At 41.1% G+C, this 20,334-nt stretch overlaps 1 protein-coding gene across 2 annotated transcripts in view; it reads left to right on the plus strand.

Moving 5' to 3' along the window:
• GRM1 (glutamate metabotropic receptor 1) overlaps window positions 1-20,334 on the plus strand; it is a gene marked incomplete at both ends in the record, with an annotated part of 182,539 nt that overhangs the window by 157,234 nt on the left and 4,971 nt on the right. The window contains one exon of one of the 2 annotated variants that reach the window (XM_082757758.1): window positions 13,074-13,134. The exons of the other annotated variant lie outside the window; for it this stretch is intronic. Within the exon in view, the coding sequence (XP_082613884.1) occupies window positions 13,074-13,134 (61 nt within the window). Of the gene's footprint in view, window positions 1-13,073; window positions 13,135-20,334 lie in introns of those variants that run through there. 2 annotated transcript variants of the gene reach the window in all.

Here is a 20,334-nt window from a genome sequence, read left to right on the forward strand (position 1 = left end):
CTTTTAATACACTTGGATTCAGTTATTTTTCCTCCAGCTGCCTGCACTGAGAAATTAATGGTTGTTTTTAAATATTTCTAAGCCCATACTTTTTATTTATGCTTTTGACTTGTTTTGGCTGTCCATGCCTCTAGTCTGCTCACCCAGGCATCTCTAAGCAGTGTCCAGGCGGTCACTTGGACCAAAAGTCTTTCAAAGTGGCTGTATTTTATTCCAATAAAAGGGAGTCAGGCAACCCAGCATCTCCTAGTACATTCTCTCTGGTTTTCTATACATGAGCCTGTTCCTGTTCTTCATCCTTTTTTTGTGTGTACTGGGAAATTTAGCTGGGAAATATGTTTCTCAGCTACCTCTAGTAACTCATGTGTACTCCCTTACCAGGACTTAGAAACCATCTGCTTTTTTGTCTTGCAAGTTATAAAATTCTCTCCAGGTATTCTTAAATTACCCCTTCTCTTTAAACTGACTTGCTGAGTTGCCATTTCATCTTGAGCAAGCTGTGCTGACATGCCACGTTTTTCTGGGATGCATTTCACTTGGCGACTCACAGTCCAAAAAGGCTTTTGGGCTCTTCAGCTCCTTCCGTTTCAAAGCCTCCCACAGACAAGCAGTGAGGGGAATCTTAGCATAAGTATGGCCAGAAGGTAGGACATTTTGTTTCACTGTTTTTATGGTGGTGGGAGGAGGCAACTGCACTGTACAGCATGGCAAGAGTTGGAGCTTCCAGAAACAGAAAGTAAATGTTCAGCATGTTCAGTTGCAGTCATACAAATGCAGATCATTCACAGCCTCTCACTTGATCCAACTGGAGCACCTCATCACAGGAGGAGATGCCTGGGAGTATTCCCTTTTCTCATTCTCAGGTTACTACTCCATGCAGCCAATATGCTATCTTCAAGTAGGGTATTACGGAAGCAAAGGGGCAGCAGAGAAGTGTGAACAGAAGATGAAAAAACTTGTAATGTAAGGAAAACAATGTCTTTTGTTCTGACCTCTGCAGGCTAAAATGTGTGAAATCAAATAAAAAACAATCTCAACTTGGCACAGCTGTACAGAGATAATTTCACTCTGTCTGGTTGAAATGCATCAAAAGATCTGAAATGAGGATTTAGTGGAAAGTGCAAGGAGGACTAATAATAAGCATTGTACCTTCTCCTACAAAAAATAAATAAATATATATATATATTTCTAAACTTCTACACTCTAGGACGTGAGCCCAATCTGAGATGTCTGCAATACAGAGTTTTTTCTTTGGTCCTAAACTGCAACTCCTAGCCTGTAAGAGTTATCTTTAAATATTTGTTGTACAGATAACTGTATGTTGTAATTTTACCTTCTTATCATACAGCTGGTCAGTACAGAGACATTCACTGAATCTAAAAGGAAATGGTATGCCAGCTTGCTTTGCAGTTCAGAGAATTAAATTGATGCTGTGGGTAAACTTTCCATATACTGTGATAGTATTGCATGCACAACACAACAGCCCTTTTTTTTTTTTTTTTTTTTTTTTACCATTACAGACCTTGGAATACACTGCATTCCAAGGCATTTACAAGAAAGTCTTTAAATGTGCTGTGTCTGCACAGCCATCCTGCTAAGGTTTACCCAGAGGAGTAAGGCAGATTATGGAAGAGAGTTTTGAAACAGCAGAGGCTGTAAGCTCCTGCAAGTGGGAAATAATACAGAGATAAAAACAAACAAACAAACAAAAACCACTATGTAGTCCAGGCCCAGTTTTTGGTTCAGGGCTGCTCCATGGCAGCATGCATGTGGCTGTGTGGCCCCTGTCTCCCCGTCAGGACACAGAGCACCATGTCCACAGGGCTCTCAGTGTGCTGCCTCATCTGATCCAGGCAATATCACAGAGCAGTCCACTTCCTTCACAGCACTGATGAAGATGTGGCAGCTCTTGTCTGGTTCCATGGTGCCACAGTTGTCCCAGGGAAGGAAGGCAGCACCTACTGCAGGCCAACTTGCACCCATTGCTGCACTCACTGCAGCCCTCCCCAGTGATCATCTAGATTCTTATGCAGTTGAGTCCTTCTCCCTTTTCTGAGGTCACAGTGCCTTTTTGGGAAAGCATCTTTCAGGCTCACAGGGATAATTGAAGGTTTTTAATGCCAAACCTCTCTCTCAGCAGTTGGTATGTTTCCTGGCTTTGCTGGGCTATTTACTAGGATTAAACCATTAATGATTTTGTGGACACACAGCACTGTGACAGGTAACAGCCCTTACCCTGTTCTCTCTTGTATGTGATGTGAATTTCAAATAAGAAAATTCAACAAACTCAGTCAAGCTGTTCAGTCCTTGTCAGTGTATTGATTTAAGTGAATATTTAAAACTCCCAGAAGACAGTTACCTATTTCCAAGGGAGTCTTACAATTGATGTGAAAGAATTGGAAAGAAACACAAAATAAGGGAATTTGAAACTTAATAATCCAATAGCAATCTCTTCTAGCCTTGCTGCAACATTGTTTATTAAATTTGAGCTATATAGTTATATCTAACATTGTGCTAGGTAGCTTGAATTTGCATTTGCTTTAATAGACACGATGTAGTTCTATCCCAAACATCTGAAAAAAAAAACCATAAAATTGGTGATAAATAAGTCAGAGATGTGTCTTCCACACTTACATTTTTTTCCCTAGTGATTTAAATAAATACTAAAAATCATATTTATTTAAAAATCAGACATGGCAAATGTGTATACCAAATTATATACCAAGCTATGTACCTGATGTACCTGCTTATATATATGTAATATAGCTAGTATGAAGATAGAGAATTTATCTTTTCCTTCTAATGAAAAATAAGGGGGAGGCTGAGTAAGTCACTGTAAGTATTCCTTGCAAGTTATCCCAGCTAAAGAACATCCCAACACATGCACAATTACAAGTCACTCCTAAGACAAGCTGAGGAGAGGGGACAGGATCAGATATCCAACACCATTGGGACAGTTGTGCTTACATGCAGTGCAGCACAAGGGTTCTGGTGATCTAGGCTTATTCCTCTGGGTTTACTTCTGTGATGAAGCAAACGCTAGCCAAGACTATATTTTAGAGAAATAGAAAAATTATGAGGTTCTGCAGTGGTCTCCCAGTAAAGGCAGTGATGGTAGCCTCCCCACTCTGCCCAGCCACAGACAAAACCCAAGATTATTCAGTGTACTGGGCACAGAACCTGTACCCTGGGCTCCCATCCAGCATTCTGCTTCTTCATCACCCGTCAGAACTACATTTTATTTGGTCAGTTCCCTCAGGTGAAAGGACTGTTGTGTAAGATTTTCTGTGATTTCCTCCTTTTCTCAGAAGTACTTGTCCCAGGCAGCTTTGCCACTTTCTTTTCATGGATATTCACTACTCTGTTCTCCCAGGGGCTTTTGACAGGAGATAGACCTAAGGAATGGTCTCTGAATACAGCCTGGTTCTTATCAAAGGAATTGTGGAGAATTTCACTTTACAGCTTGTCTCATTTTGCTGCACTCAAAATGCTGAATCATAAAATGTTGTTTTACTTATGGGCACTGCTGTAGCACCAGACAGCCTTGTATAATGAATTTTACCATCCAAACACAATGATGCATAGATGCACAATTATATCAGAGGGGAGCTTTGCAGCTATGTACCACTTTCTCTGCTTCCTGTTGTAAGGGGAGCAAACACACTACTGCAGAAAGCCTGAGGGAGGCTAGCATCTTTTTTGGCATAAAACACAGGAATAGGAACATCACTTGTAATTTAATTTCTTGCTTGACTGGATCACTTATTACATTTCCTTGTATTTTTGTATTTGTATGTATTATTTATTGCTTTTTTATTCTGAAATGGAGTCATAACAATTCAGTTTGGATGCTGTAAAAATGCACCAACTCAGTAGTGAGTGATACAAACAATTGCCTTCACTTGTAGGTATAAGCAAATGCTGTTCATCTGTTTAGCACCATAATCTCACATCGTTTTGGTTAGAATTCTCTCTGTGAGAATAATAAGGAAGGAATATTCTCCTGTTCAGAGCATCAGGTAAATAAATTGGTGTTGCAGGTTGCATCTTGGTAAGTACATAAAACCCTAGATATTTCCTTGTATTACATATATCAGACTCTAACACCCATAAGCACATACTAAGGGAAAAAAAAAAAGAAAAAAAAAAAAAAAAAAAAAGATATTCAGTGGGGGTGACTAAAATATCATTTTAAAAAGCATAACAGGTTTATTCATTTAATTCAGCATGTTAAAATGGAAACAGCATAAAGAACCAAAATGAAAAGTCTCCTAGAATCTAATTTTAAGATTTTAAGATTAAGTCAAGATTGCATTTTACCTCCTTCATATCCTCAAAGGTGTGATGTTTCAGCCCTGGGCTTTAGTTATTCACCTTTCCTCAGCAGAAGGAAATAGAGCTGTGACTTTTCATGGACACATGATAATTCATGTACAAATACTTGCTAGAATAAACACATAGGATATTCTGCAAGTGCTTATTCTGTGGGAATCTCTGAGACACCTTGCAATTTCATACATCTTTGAGCTAATGTAGAGGTGAACAAAAATTCAGGTAGTGAAGGATAGAGTTGCTATCTCTAATACTCTGGATGAAGATAAAGCTATAAAACAGCATAGGCACTATACATAACTGTCTAGAGTAAGTACAATTTTTGTTGTTGTTGTTATTTTGTTTTGTTTTGTTTTGTTTTCCCCTGAAGTTAAGATGTAGTCTGAAAAATATTCTAGATTCATTCCAACAATTTAGTGCAAAGTTGCTAGTGTGAAATGCAGAACTGCTGCTAATTTATTTAATCCTTTTTAGTGCTTGTGAATACATGAGCATGAGAGCCCACAAAGAGGACCACATCTCTTGTTCACCTGTTCCACCTCTTCCACTGATGTAAAAAGGCATCTCATATTCTGCCCACCAAACATATACCTGCTGGCAATGAGCACCCCCCCTTAGTGCAGGACTCCCTCATATAGCTAAATGCTGCAAACCAAACTACAGCATGTTTTTGCAACATCTGACAGAGCACCTGATTTTTATCAAGCCCTTGTAATGCATAGGTGAATCGCAGTCCTGGAGAGAGAAGATGGTCCATCTCTGCTAAGGAACTGTAGAGTTCCCTGGTCAGGCACGTATGGTTTACCACACTATTAGAAATGAAATCTGAGCAGGGTTTAATCCTGATAATAAAGAATTAGTCTCAGCACCATATCACTCTATATTTTATTAAAGAAATTTCTTTGAAGACCTTGGTGGAAGAAACCAGCACATACATTTTGTTGGCTGCAATAAAGAGGTCCACACTTTGATCTGTCAGTTGATCAGTAATGTATTTGGGAGCAAATTTGTCGGGATGATGCTCACTGTTACCAAGACACAAAAACCTGTCTACCCTGACTTAGGTCATCAGTGTAAATTTAGGATGTTCTCCAAGTCTCTTCCATATCTCAGGGAAGGTTTTGAAAAAAATTCTCACCAGCAGTAGCACAGCCCCTGTCCCACATGGTACTCTCAGAGCTACAAGTATTTATGGCAAAGGGAGTATTACTAAACTTTGGAAACAAATGCCAAGTAGTCTCAGCTTACATATGTCCCAGCAGTACAAACCACTGCCAATTGCACCAGCTTTTGTGAGACCACAACCTCCAAACATTTGTGCCTTATCATTATCAGCTGAATTCCAGCTATTGCAGGGACAGGCCACGGCACATTATCTAGGTACCTGCAGAAGCTCATTTTTTTCTAAAATACTTCAAAACGCAGATGCATTTATTTACAGATAAATGTACTACCTCCCCTGACATTTTATGCCATCCAAAAGTTTTACATTCTTCATTTTATTTTCATTGAACACAGAAGAAGATGCAGAAATTTGTGCTGGTTATGATGCATGGCAAAGCAGAGGCTAACTCCGGGCGCACTATTCAGCCTAAAATCAGGATGCAGTCTTTGCTAAAGTGCCAGTCCTACTGCTGTTTGTAATAGAGATGTTTTCTTGGCTGTTGATTTTTTATTTTTTTTTTATTTTTCGTGGTGATTTAAGAGTTTGTAAGCAGAATAGTGAGGAATTATAAAACTTCCATCTTCACTTCCTGCTTGACTTTGATACTTTTTCTAGGCAATAAGGTTTGTTTTCCACCCATCTGATACAGTTTTCTATCAGCACCAAGTGCACAGAGTATCATTTACATCCAGAGCAGAGATATGACCATGTTCTTCTGTGTTCTCCTGGTTATTAGATTTGCATCCTGAGGACTCTGAACGGGCAAAATTGGTACTACCAGATATTTCCTTGGGGTTTCCAGACCCGAGTCTGGAAGCCTGCAGAACAGACATTATGACAGAGTTAATGTCCACACAGAAGGACATCCACTATCAAAGCATGACTAGTGATTGTGGCCAACAACATGGGTTATGTTCTCTCAGAGACCTAAAGGACTTTAAGAAACCACTTTGAGTAAAGGCTGAAATTGAAAGCAAAGTATATTGCATCAATAGAACATCTGCCTCCACATTAGAGTTGTTAAGGAGTATTTAATTTTGAAATAACAAGTCAGCTAATTCTTCAAAGCATATATGTGCTCTGGCATTCAGCCTCCCACACCTGACAAGCACAGGTTAAAAGGCATTATCACTATAAACTGCGAATAATTGTGCAGGCTAGAAGTAATCACACAATTTGTCACTTAAAAGCCCACTTGAGAAAGAAAAGCTCCAGGATCCTTATTACTGCATTACAAACAATTTACCATTTCTAGCTTACTGCTTCAGTTATCTCTTCTTAAGTCATTTCCCCTTCTCTGTTGTGTGGTTCTTTTGTGGCATGCAGGATGTATTTTTCTGCCACCTTGCAAAATTAACTTTACAGAAGAAAAAAATGTGAGTCAAGTGAGTCATTGCCAGGAAGTTTGTCCTTGAGCCTGATCTCCTCAGGGTCAGATAAGCATTAATGTCAGCAACAGAGAGGCTGTCCCTGCTGCCCCTGGTTTGGGTAACATGGGTGAGAGTTGTCCCCTTCAGCAGCAAACCAGTAGGTTAGCTCAGCTCTGTTGCAGCACCACAGCTGGAGATGTCAACACTGATCTTACCCTCCAGCAAAACAAATGCCCCAGCTCTGATTCTGGCAGCCTTTCACTGGCCAGTGGTTTGTTGGTATTCACAGTTTCACTCCATTCAGTCGCAGGTATCCCCAGAGAATCACAGATTCAGTGTAAATGACCATCCAGGAGCCACCTTCCATCCAGAACACCATCCTCCTTTCAACCCGGAGCTGTCTGCAGACTATTAATCTTTCCGTATCCTTGGGGTGTGTTAAAGGCAGGAATTTCTGCTCTTGTCACTTTCTTACTTCAAGCTCAGGACAGTAGTCTTCCACTCTACTTCTGTAGAGTGGAAGACTTTGCTGTAGCGAGGTGGGGGTTGGCCTGTTCTCCCACGTGCCTGGTGACAGGACGAGGGGGAATGGGTTTAAGTTGAGCCAGGGGAGTTTTAGGTTAGATGTTAGGAAGAACTTCTTCACTGAAAGGGTTGTTAGGCACTGGAACAGGCTGCCCAGGGAAGTGGTGGAGTCACCATCCCTGGAAGTCTTCAAAAGACGTTTAGATGTAGAGCTTAGGGATATGGTTTAGTGGAGGGCTGTTAGCGTTAGGTTGGAGGTTGGACTCGATGACCTTGAGGTCTCTTCCAACCTAGGAAATTCTGTGATTCTGTGAAAATATTCTTCCTTTTGTGTTCTCTTATGGCCATTTCTTTTCATGGCACAACCTAGGTCCCTTCAGATGGTTTGGTCCAGCCAGTTTGGGCTGACTTACAAGCCCTACATTCCCAGATCTAGGATTGCTTGGAAACTGGAACTTGCTCCACATTATCCCTTTTGTACATCCCAAAGCCCCCAAAACAGCCATCCAACAGGAAACCCAAAATACCTTCAAACCATCCACCACCACCACCAAAAAACAGACACAGATCCCAGAATCTGAGTAACCTCCCATGAAGGGATTAGCTACCTTGAGCAGACTTGGGAGCAATGAGGTGCTATGCTTGAAAGTATACACAGCAGCGCAGATGACTGCAGGAAGAGCCCTGTGAGCTCTTGGCTCGTGGGTGCTGCCACCAGCTTTTGTGCCCCGGTGGCAGGCTAATGCCATGGGTGTGCAGGGACAGGCCAGCAGCTCCGCAAAGGTCCTTGAAACTCATGTGTGCACAGCGGGGGCTTGCCTCTGCACCCTGGGACCTTGTGGAGGGGAAGTGTAGGCTCAAGCAGGTGCAATGTATGGCCCCAAGGATATCTGTAGTTGACAGGAAGTTTGGACTTTCTTTACTTTCTAATATTCTCTGAAACGTCCATTATACACATTGCTCAGTCTTCAGTTTTATATCTTACCTCAGAAATCTCTCCTGCTGCCATCCTGGACAGCCGAGATATTTGCCTGCAGCTGCTTTGGACTATCATAGCCTATAAATCCACAAATGCTTTAAGCTGCCCTAAGCCAGAAATGACACCCAAAGCCTTCCTTACCCCATGCTGCCCCTTCACTTACACAGGGACAAGTGCCTGGATGCTGTTAACTGGAGCAGGGAACTCATCTTTCCCCCACTCCCCTCTTCCTTTTTTTTTGGTTTAGTTGCAACCCACATTAGTTGTCCCCATCATACCCTGCCAGTTCATTGAGCAATCACACCCAGGGCTGTGCTGGCATGGAGGGCTGGATGCTCCCCTGGGCACACAGCTGGCTCATGCTGGCCTGGGGTGACATGAGGTGCAGCTTTAGCTCTGCTCTGAGTCTTTCCGAGCATCTTACTAGGACTGTGTTCAGCCCAGTGACCCCTCTGTCCTCTTCAGCAGATGCCCACAATTCAACAGAGAAAATGCATTGCAAAAATCTCTCCTGCTCCTCTGTCCTCCATGGGTAGTAACTACCCGTGTGCCTCACCCTGCCTGGCAAGGGCAAATGACAATGTAGCCTCCCTCCTACTTACAGCTCTCTCTGCTCTGCAGCTGTTAATGATTTCTTTCTTTCCAAAAACTGCCACTGTCCAATTGATTAGCATAATTAAGTTAAAACTCAGAGCAATTATTTCTAACCTTCACTTGGTTAGAAGGCAGGGTTTGTGTTTTAAAAAGGAATCTGTACTGAAAACCAGTTTATCTTCCCAACTTTATCTATTGCTTTAAATATTGCAGAAATCTTCTATCAGATTCTGGTTCCTGCAAAAGGTATTGAAATTCAACTCCTCTTCTTACAGGAGAAGGACCTGGGCTTGCTTCTTTTATAATGGATAGCTTTTGATCCAGCTATGACAATTATACATAAAACCTGAACTTTAAAGGACACAAACATCAGAAGCTGATGCTTCTGCTTCAGAAGATGTTCGATTTAGATTGGCAAGAGAATTGGGGGTGGGAGTTCTGTTGAGCACTTTACTGATCTGATTCTACATCCAAGGTATGCATACCTCCCCAGTCACCTCATAGGCTGCTAAGGAGTCAAGGAAGTAGACAGCAGGCTGGAAAGTTTGTGTTGTTGCAGAGCTGCCCCTTTGGAGTGAGGAGGGCAGTCAGTCTGAATGCTAGAGCAGGCAATAGTCCAGGCTGTGATGGTAGTATGCACAGGGCAGGTGGCACAAGCCTTCTCCCTCCCTCTACTGAAGTTAAGGGTTACATATAAATTAATAAAGAATAAAAACTAGGAAATGATTCAGGACAATCATGCCACTGTAAGTATCAGCGTGATGCCACCACCACTTCTCTTTAATTCTGTCCACTTACTATCTTCCTAATGTAATCAATGCTCAGTTGTTTCAAATTAGGTTGTGTTAAACCTGGGGCTGTGCTTTCTTGTATATTTTTGACTATGGGAAATCATGGAATCAGATGTGAAAGTTTTTCTTATGGCTCAGACAACATCTAGTGTGGAAGATCTTTGACTGGCTTCAGATGATAGGTAACACAGCATCCCGCATTTATATTATCTTGGATACCAGACAGATTCATTCAGTCTGTGTCTGTGTGGACAGTCTAGATGGACAGAGAGAGTAATTCCAGGGCAGAAGGTGAATGTTTCATAGTTATTCGGATAGAAAACACTATAGATAGAAATTTTACACTTTCCTACAATCCTGACACAGCTCTTTGCCTCATGGGATGATTCATTTACACTTAAGAGAAAACATAGTGGCAAGAGTGACTTTTCCCTCAGAGCCTTTCCCTTTACTTTCCTCACTGCAGATTTCTACAGCCCTGCTTCCTAGCCTGAGTTCTGACCAACTGTCTAGAAGCATGTTTCTGCTTCAAAGAATGTAAAGTAATTAATCCTCTTCCTTCAGGACCCCTCTGCACTGTCACCCTGCTTTCTCTGGCAGGCTCCCTGTTACTGCACCCAGGATTTCATCAGAAAGCAGTTCATATGCTTTTGCTATGGTATGGCAACTCCTCATTCAAACACACAGAAGATCCATCCTGCCTCTGGGCTCAGGAAACAAATAAGTGTCATTGACTCAATGGGAATTACCTTTATTGTTTAGAAGACAGCCCCCCAAAATGGCCCTTTAAACAGAATTTTTAAAGGTGGGCAGGGTACCTAATTTTTGGTAACCAGAGGAATGTGTGAAATGTCATCACTCCCTGCAAAGCCAGGAGGAAGAAGGGAGGAGATACATCCTAATTAGAAATAGGATGAAAAAAAAAAAAAAAGTAAAGAGAGTATTGCCACACACTACTAGTAAGAGCAAGCAAGCCTATGAGGATACTTCAAACTGAATATTGCAAGAGCATTTATCATTACTTATACAGCTGACAATGGTTAATTATGGCAAAATAGTTCACTGAAGCATAATTAGCACGTGCACTGAATTTCCCACAACACTATAAATCTAAATTTCACTCTAAATCCAAATCCAAATTCTACTGAAGTGTGAACCTTGGGATTCTGATTTCTGTAGTGCATATCCTGTGTATCACCATGTGGGGATCCCCCTGACTTTGACCGACAGGCAAACCACTGCTTTGGTGGAGCATGGCAGCACTTCAAACAGCAGTCTCCCACCAAATGCAAACTTGACAAGGCATTTAGGAGGTTGCATGCTGCTACATATGTAGCATATGTGTTTGATTTTGGCCGAGGAGCACATCTGCAATGACAGTAAGAAAATAATTCACTGTGTTTTGAATGGTAGGAAGCATTTTGGACTAAGGAAGCAGGATTCTTTCTTCCTTTCACATAGCAGGATTTCAAAACAAGACCTACAGATGCCCAGAGCTTGGAGAGCAAAATGCTCTGGGCTCACTCTGGGGATGTATCTGCATAAAAAGAAGTACAGGGTGGGAAACAAGGAATGCAGCTAAAGAAGCCAGAAGTGGCAGCATATGGCACTAGCTGAAGAACAATGACTGGTAAAGCATGTTGCCTCACAAAGACCCAGGTTCAGAGAAGTACTCTGAAACAGAAGTTTTCCACCTTTTCCAAGGTCCTTGAGCAAGGTTGTCTGTGGCTGTGTGCCCTCTGTTGTGCATACGGCATGTGTGTATATGTGAAATATGTTCAGAATGGTATTTTTCTCTTGGATAATCAATCTCACCTTGCTACATGTTTTGTAAAATTATCTCCTGTGACTGAATAAACTACTAATTTCAACTTTTTACAAACCAACCACAGAAAGTAGGAAGCTCTTGTTCTGTCAATAGGTGAAGAAAAGCAAAGGTCTGTAGTTATGTTGGATGTTCTGTTTAATCAGAAGTTTAATAATCTCTGTAACTTCAATAGGATGTAGGAGAGAGTACAGTAGATAAGTTCCTAATTATTATCTCCTTTAAACTGTTAAATCTCAGAGATGTCATTACTCCTGGTAAAGAATTTAATTATTCTAGAAGCTTCAAAGTGAGTAGGTTTACAAAATTGCTCAGCAGTATGTCTTATTTGTGTTTTATTCATAATAGTTCAGAAGTCATCTCAAGGCATCTACCTCTCCAAAATGGGTATGCATGTATTCTGTGTACATCATGTTGTGCTCCTGTGCTTTAGTATGTGGTGAAAAGAATGGCTTTTTTGGCTTATTGGCAGCTGTACTGAGTATGTAGTACATGCACATACCATCCATGAATCTGTTGTTTTGAGGTAAACAGAAGTCTGGCAAGCATGCACAATGATTATTTGTTTGATGGGGAGAAATGCTGAGTTTTATTTGCATTTTATTTGCAATACAATGACAACTTTTTTTTTTTTTTTCTTCAGAAATTCATTGACACATTTCATGTGCAAAAATACCCGACATTTTTGTCAAAACACGCGCGTGTTAATATATTTTTATTGATACTGGGGAACATAAATGAGAGCTTGCATCTGCTTTATAGGGCAAGGGAGAGGAGAAAATATAGTGGAAATTGTCTTACATTAATGTCCAAAACTGAAATCTGCAATCCTTTTTGGAATTATCTTCAGAGATAGAGTGGCTGGGAGACTTCATTTCACGTCTACCTCAAAAAGGCCAATGTGTCAATAGGAAAAAAGAAACACATACAATGAAATCACATATAATGAAACCTAGTGACTAGGTTTAGCTAGAGGTAAACAAAATAAAACAAAACAAAACAAACAAAAAAAAATACAAACAGTTAGAAAACCATATTGTGGGAATAAGAGACACAGAGAAAAATCAGGAGCTGTATATATTAAAAACTACACCAACAAAAATTTTGTTGATGCTTTTGTAGATAAGATGAGAAATGCAGATGCTCCTTTTTCATCATTTAACCCTGTGTTGAGAATACCAGGGGAGAATTCCCACTGACAGCTGAGTGCACAGCAGCCCTTGCCATCTGGGCATAAAGTGCATCAGGGCTCAGCAGACAAAATGGGGTCAACCACCACGAGAACCCATTTTACACAATACCATGCTGGAGCCAAGGAGAAACCTACATGGAGGTTGAGGTGACTGGCCCAAGGAAGAAGAAAAAATATGGGAAGGACCACAGTGAGCCTTAGACGTAGGTCAGGGACAGGCACCCTATCGAGTGGTAAAACCACCATGTGTGCACATGTGTATAACCACTCACTGGGTGTCTTTTTCTTTTCAATCTTCAGGAAGAGGCAGCCAGAGTTCTCGCCCACCAGCCAGTGTCCGTCGGCACATGTGCAGCTTTGAAAAATCCCACACTGCAGTGAATGTGTAAGAGAAGCTGCATGACAAAGAGTGGTTTTACCCCTTGCTTTCTCTTTCTCATTGGTTTATCATGTCTAATGATGGGACAAATGTGGTGCATGCCATTAAAGATGGGAAATTTGCTTATGTCCCCTGTTTCACACAATGCCTTAATCTGATTGTCCAGATGTGATGAAGAGGGCACTCAACATTTTTTTTTTTTTGCAGCTTTTACTTAAAAGAAAAAAAAAAAAAGAAAAAAAAAAAGAAAAAGAAAAAAAAAAAAAGAAAAAGCCTTCACTTTTATTTGTAAATGCTTGCAACTTTGCAAATACATCCTTTTCTGTACTAATTGTATCTTCTTTTTTCCATTTAGCCAACTTTTATTTTTTTTCTTTACACTTTTGCATGGAGATGACATTAATCTGTGTGCTTTAAACAAAAATCCAGTGGCTGTCTCATAGCAAGATACCTTTGCTGTGCACAGCTCTCACTAACTGCGCTCGTTAGTGAACTGCTGCTCCAAAGCCAGCAGAGGGAACACAGAAAACGCTGGTTTGGTGGCATTCACTGAGTAGGGAAATGATGTGCAGTAAATAAAAACTACAGAATCTGACACAGGAACAAAGAGCTGCCCTAGCATATCTCTAAAGAATAGCAGAGAAAATTTTACTGTTACAGATCTTGAAAGACGTTCAGCTTCTGAATATTCTCCATTCAGTGAACAGGAACAAAGTTCAGCTGTTCAAAAATAAAAGTGCAAATACTGCCTTCTCTTAAGCATACACAAACTCAGTGGAGAAAACATGCTAGCTCTTGCAGAAACGGAAAGGCCTCGCCTCCTTTTTTTCCAGGACAGATTTATGATCTTTTCCATCTGATAAACTGCAGATGTGAAGCAGTCCTGCTCCCTGCCCCAGGGAAGGTTGTGCAGTGATGAGGTAGAAATCTGCCTCTGAGGCACTTACGCAGCATTTTGAGCAGCACAGTCCCTGTGCAGCCCAAGCTGCCGTTCAGCTCCTATAATCAGCCACAAAACATTCCAGCCTCTGGAATGCACAGGCTGTGCAACTTGTGGGCAGGTAGCAGTGATGTTAATTCAACCAAATCTGCCCCTCTGACTCGCAGATCAGAAGAAATAGAGTTAGTCTACATCATAGACTTGGTGCAGCAGTGATGGTTATGCAGGGCCTGGGCAGCAACCAGATTTGCCTCCCTGAAACAAAAATTTTGCAAAGCCAGTGTAAGAAGAAGTACAAACATTTTGTTATTAACTTCTGTCTAACAATACGTCCTTCTTTTCTGGTGTAGAGCTAATGCTGCAGATTTGCGGGGCACAGATTGCCAACTGTATATCTGGAGACAGAAATGGGTGATGAAATAGGAATCTGACCATTAGGAATCAAAGAAAGGCAAATGCAACAACAGATTATATTCAAAAAGCATGGATACAAAGAATAAAATTCCTGAGCATGGGGAAGGCTGAAGCTCATGCTCTTTGCATGACAGCGCTTGGGATTTTTTTTTTTTAAGTTTGTAAAAAAAAAAAAAAATCCTCATTCACATGATCTCCTGAGAAGCACCTCTGGTGCGATGCCAAGCAGTCCATGGGACTTCAAACACTTGTGGCAGCAGCACAGATAAGAAAGGCTTTAAAAAGCAGCTGAGCTTTTCAGACCTCCTGAGCATGAAGCTTGCTATTTCGGCTTCTTCCGCCTCCTCTGCCCCTCAGGCTTCCCTCTCCCTCCAGCAGAATCAGTGCTTTCAGAGGCTCAGCAGTGCTGCACTGCAGCCAGGGGAAGGGGCATCCTCCTCTGGCAACCCATGGCCTGGCGGCCAGGCTGAGCTGCACAAAGTCAGGCATCCGCCATCTCACTGGATGTCCATCACCACCTCCTGGCCTCATGCCCAGGTCTCAGCCAGCAAAACCGCAGCAGTCAGCCAGTCTGGATTTCACCGGGGAAGCCTCACTTTGCTGCCCCAACATGCTAGAAATCACCAAGGCTGTTACATTTTCCCTCGCCTTCCAGTTACAGGCAGATAGCTGGAGGGGCTCCAAACTTTTGTGTTTGATGCACGCAATACTTAGCATTGGTTATTGTGCTAACATTGATCTCAATTTTCCGTGTGATCCTGGAGATGGCCAAAAATGCAGGGCCATGAAAATATAGAATAATAAAAACTGATTGTCATCTTAATAAACTCAGAAACATCAGCTTTGAGCTTCCGGGCTCTTTTCTCCTGAAGCTGCACGTTTGTTGCCATGGAAATGTCCAGATACACCCAGAAAAGCCACAGCCCTTGCTCGCTGGTTTATCTCCTGCAGCATATTAGAGCTAGATCTATTAAAAATGGGGTGCCTCATGACTAAGCTTCCTGTGACAACTGGGTTAAGGCTGCATTCGAAATGCTGGCCCTCCCACCAGCAGCATGTTACAACAAGTCTGGTGTCTCTTTGAGCGCTGTTTAAACTGACGGGAGTTTATTTTATTCACAAATATACCAGAGAATCTGCCAAGTTATGGTGGAGAAAAACCTCATTTACTGCTATAAAACTGTTGCACACTTTTTGGCAACAAATATCCAGAGCAACTATTAGGAATTTATTCCTGTCATGATACAGCTATTGGCTAGGAAATATTCTGGATTTTCAGAATAATTTTCCCTTTTGTAACTTCACCTAGGGTTCTCAGCTGTGCATCTACTCATTATGTGGAATATCTTCCATTCTCCGTGTTAATGCCGTTCAGATGTTTGAAATCTGTTACCGAGTTCTTTCATCAAACTGAACGTATTCAGTTAGTTCAGCTTTCTCTCATGAACTTTTTTTCTCTGTTCCTGATGGGGCTTTTTATTGCTGTTCTCTATATGGCATCCCATTTGCCAATATCTTTCTGGTTAAAAATGTGGTGTCCACAGAACCACAGAGGAATTAAAGAAAGCAAGGAAAAATCTACCATAATGTTAATTAATATGAATCTGCATTTATAGGAAAGGTCTTCCCTACACATTCCTAAAGGAATCTCTGTACCATGGTATGGTGCTTTTGAGTGGGGAACACAAAATTTGTCAACTATTTTGTGGCTTGTTTATATACGAAACCCATTAATTTCTGATCCAACAGCAGCTCTAGATCTTTTTTTTCTGCAATACTTCTTTTAAAATAATGTATTTGAAGGTTGTTGATCTTTATAGCTTTATAGTTCTACAGCCTATTTTGTCTTAGTTATTGCTGCCTACGCTTTTCCTAAATTAATTTCATTCTATCATTTTCTTCCTGTGTTCCTCAGCTTTCCAGGTTCCTTTGCTCAACACATTGTAATTTTCAGTTTTCAGGTTGCATTAGCTGTGTTCCTTTTCAAGCCTGTCTGAAAAAAAAAATGTTTCAGTTAAGGTATTGTCAATGACTGCACTGCTGTATACATTTATTCAAGTGTGCAGCATGAGGCACATCTTCAAGTAATACAAATGTGCTTCTCCATTGATAGAGGTGCCACAGAGAATCTATGATGATTTACACCACGCATTTCTTGTGCACTAACTTTGAAAACCTCAAAACAATACAATGGTCATCCTGTAGGATGTACTCATTCTGAATATTGGCTGTTTTTAAATTATCAGTAACAACAAAATAAACAGATTTCATTATTATTATTTTTTTTCAATAATAAGATTACTTTTTAAAATTCACTTTGATTTGCAGGTTTTTGATCTTCATTTCTTGAACACTGGAAGAATTTGCCTGCTGTTTAGGACAAACTGTTCATTATCCTGAACTTTGTATTATCTGTTATAATAAGTTGTTTTCTCCAAGCAACACATATTTATTTAGTAGCTACTTGTTATTCTTCTCAAAATACTTAATGAACAGTTTGCAAGCTGCAACCTGCTTCGCAATTTGGGGACATTTTAATAATGTCAAAGCTATCAGATCAGGAGTACTTTGCAAGTTCTGCAAATATATTTCTCCAAATTATTTGCAGTAACTTATTTTTAATCATTTCTGTGTAGCAAAACATACTGGTGAACCAAAAGTTTTGTCACTAATAATTAGATAGATGACTGAAGTGTGACATAGTTTCTGCATTTTCAGATGAGACTAAAAATTAATACTAGCAGTTATAATTACATTTGCTGGTATTATCAGTGAATTATTCTCTGAAATTGTTCTCTGAAATGTTATTATGAAAGTAACATTTACCTCTTGCAGCAGAGTAACAAGGAATAACTAGGTTAGATTTACTTGACACAAGCCTGTGGCAAGGCAGGGGATTAGAAAGGTGGCTCTGGGTTTGTGCACACCCACTGCAACCCCAGGTCTCATCAGGCTCTGCCCCTGTGGTATAGTGGGACAGCGTTGTTTTCCTGCAGTTTGTGTATACCTGTTTTTTGTGTAGCTGCTTCCATGGTACATTTAAAATAGCTCTCTAATTTACATAGAACGTTGTGTCCCATGTGCAAGGCAAGCATTTTGTTTTGTCCCGAAGGAAGGGAGGGGAACGACACAGAAAAGTTAGTTCAGTAATTTGAATTTCCTGAAACACCAGTGGGAGGTTAAACTTTGCTCTAATTATACAGCACCAAAGAAAGAGTTGGAGTCACGCTGTGAGAACTGTTGTAAGATCCTCTTATCACTGAAGAAGAGATTGCATTGTAGATGGACTAACGCTGAAGTTGTTTTGTGATTTTTTTTTATTTTTTTTTTAGGTGATAAAAAGTGATATTTATCAGCAAAAATCCTGAGCATACACTGGATTGTGTATGCTTAGACTGTGTATGCCCAGAGTGTGGTGGGAGGGTGATGGGCCCCTCACTCTAGGGTGAGCCACAGAGAGGTTAAACCTGGGTTAGTAAAAAAGATAAGCCCTTGGAAGGAATGCTTTTAAAAATCACGCTTGCAAGAACATGTTAACCAGCATGCCCTGCTCTGCTAATGAGTGGCGGGGCTGGCTGCTCCCACTGGCTTAAAGGCCCGAAGGAGAGGGTCCTTCTTAGCACAGGGAGATATCCCTAAGCTGGATGAAAGGCAGTTCACTCCCTAGGTCAAATTTCATGCCACAGCGGCCTTACTGCAGTGAATACTATGATGGAGGAGACCTTAGAGACAGAAGCGAAACACTGCAGTGTGCTGCAGTGCAGGTACTAGCCTTAAATCTTAAACTATTTAGGTTGGGTCCTGGGAGCGGTGAGGCTGCTGTGGGACAGAGCTCTGCTTGGGCTCATTACTGCTGATTACATGGCTGCAGAGTTGAAGAAAGCTTGTCAACGGCTACTTGCTTTTCTGTAGGCAGTGCAGAAATTCCCCTGCCTAGGAGGGTAATCTGTGAAGGGGAGAGCATCATTTGTTGACTGGGCAGCACTTGACACTGGCCTTACCTGGTTGCTGATCAAATAGTTTAGGGTTTGGTTTGGACCTAATTTTTGTTTACAAAATTGACAGCCCCTTGCATTTATTGTTCATTCCTAAAATTTTAGTTTCACACTAGGTTATCCCAATGCCTCCTACCAGCAGTGACATTTCAAACAGTTACTATAGTGATTATGAGGAGGTAGGCTTGACCAAAACATCAGTCTGACAATGAAAGAAAGGGAACTTCTTTCTTCTATAATCTTTTCTGCTGATTGATTGCCACTGCTGCTTAAAAAACAAAACAAACAAACAAACAAACAAACAAACAAAAACAATCCTATATATCTGCCCTCTAAAGGTAACCAAACAAAGCTCTTGTATCTCAAAAGGAATCAAGGAATTAAATCTAGCATTTCCTGAAATGTCCCTTCTTTTTCATCCTCAAGCACTTTGCCTAACTGCATCCCCAGCTGTTTCACTCTGGCAGTGACAAACACTACATCAGATGAGGAGCCATTTCTCAATATCATATAGGTTCCTAAAGCTAACCTCATTGAAGCAACCTGGGTATATCACTCTGTTTAACTTTTCCTTATGGTGTCATTTAAGGATTTTTATGCACAAAAAAAATCAAGGCAAAAAAGACAAAGGCTCAAGCACACGGGATGGAAAGTTCACCAAATTCTTTATGCTCTGGGTCTCAGGCTATAACTTCACTGGCGAAATGTAATAGGATCAGAGAGCTGTACAGACTAGTTTACTACAGACCACTGGTATTTGGAGATGGGCCAACCATCTTCTACCTCAGGAACATTCAGTCTCTAAAATATGAAGAAACCTTTGCCATCCGATGTCTGAACCAAGACATCTTCAGGACCATGCTGTATGAGGAAGAACTAACTGTTGCAGGGTTCCCAGGTTTCACTCCAAGGAAGCCAACAAGGTCGAATACCCTAGGCACTATCAGGAGCAGGACTCTCCTCTTTGACTGTGTTGGGTCTTCAGACTGAGGCAGTCTTAGTCACAAGCAGGAACAAGATTTTGGGCATATGGAGACCCTTAACAAAAAACAGTGAACCACCTAAAATGCTGTAGGCATGTCCTCAGCTGAGGAATGGCTGGGCAGGGATATTTTGGATTGCTGTTTTGGATTTGGGCACATCATTTCTTTTAAAGACTTTCTGTAAGTAACTATTAAGGTTTGAAATTGTTTTCTGGCTTGTTTAGTGTCTATAATCATCAGCTGGAAATATGTGAAAGTGACTGACTAGCCCAGAGTTGTGCAGTGAAAACATTGTAAAAATTGGTACATGTATTAAAAATAGCACTTTGAATTACTGAGGAAAAATAGCAATAGATTTGCTGACGGAACTCACACATGTAACACAAACTCACACCAGTAATGTGCTTGTGCCTATTCCCCTAAAATACAAAAGCTCTAGACGAAGCTGTGAAGAAAGTTCAGAAACTGCAGTGAAAATCCATATATGCTGTTGCCTATCTAGTGAAACCAAACCCATCTTATGTGTTAAAAGGGTACCCAAGTGTACTGGGTCTGGCTGGAATGTTAACTTTCCCGGCAGCAGCCCATACAGTGCCGTACTCTGTACTTGTAGCTGGAACAGCAGTGTTATCACACCAGTGTTGTGTCTACTGCTGAGCAGCAGTGGCACAGCGTTGGGCCTTTCTCTAACCCTCCTAGGGGGTGGGCAAAAAAGTGAGGAGAGAAACATCACTAGGGCAGCTGACCTAAACCAATCAAAGGGATATTCCATACCATGTGGTGTCACACTCAGCAATAAAAGGTGGAAACAGGAAGAAGAGGGGAGGGGTGGGCTCTCGTTGAGAAGACG

The sequence above is a fragment of the Aythya marila genome, assembly GCF_965140915.1.
Source record: "Aythya marila genome assembly, chromosome: 3".
Lineage (NCBI taxonomy): Eukaryota > Metazoa > Chordata > Aves > Anseriformes > Anatidae > Aythya > Aythya marila.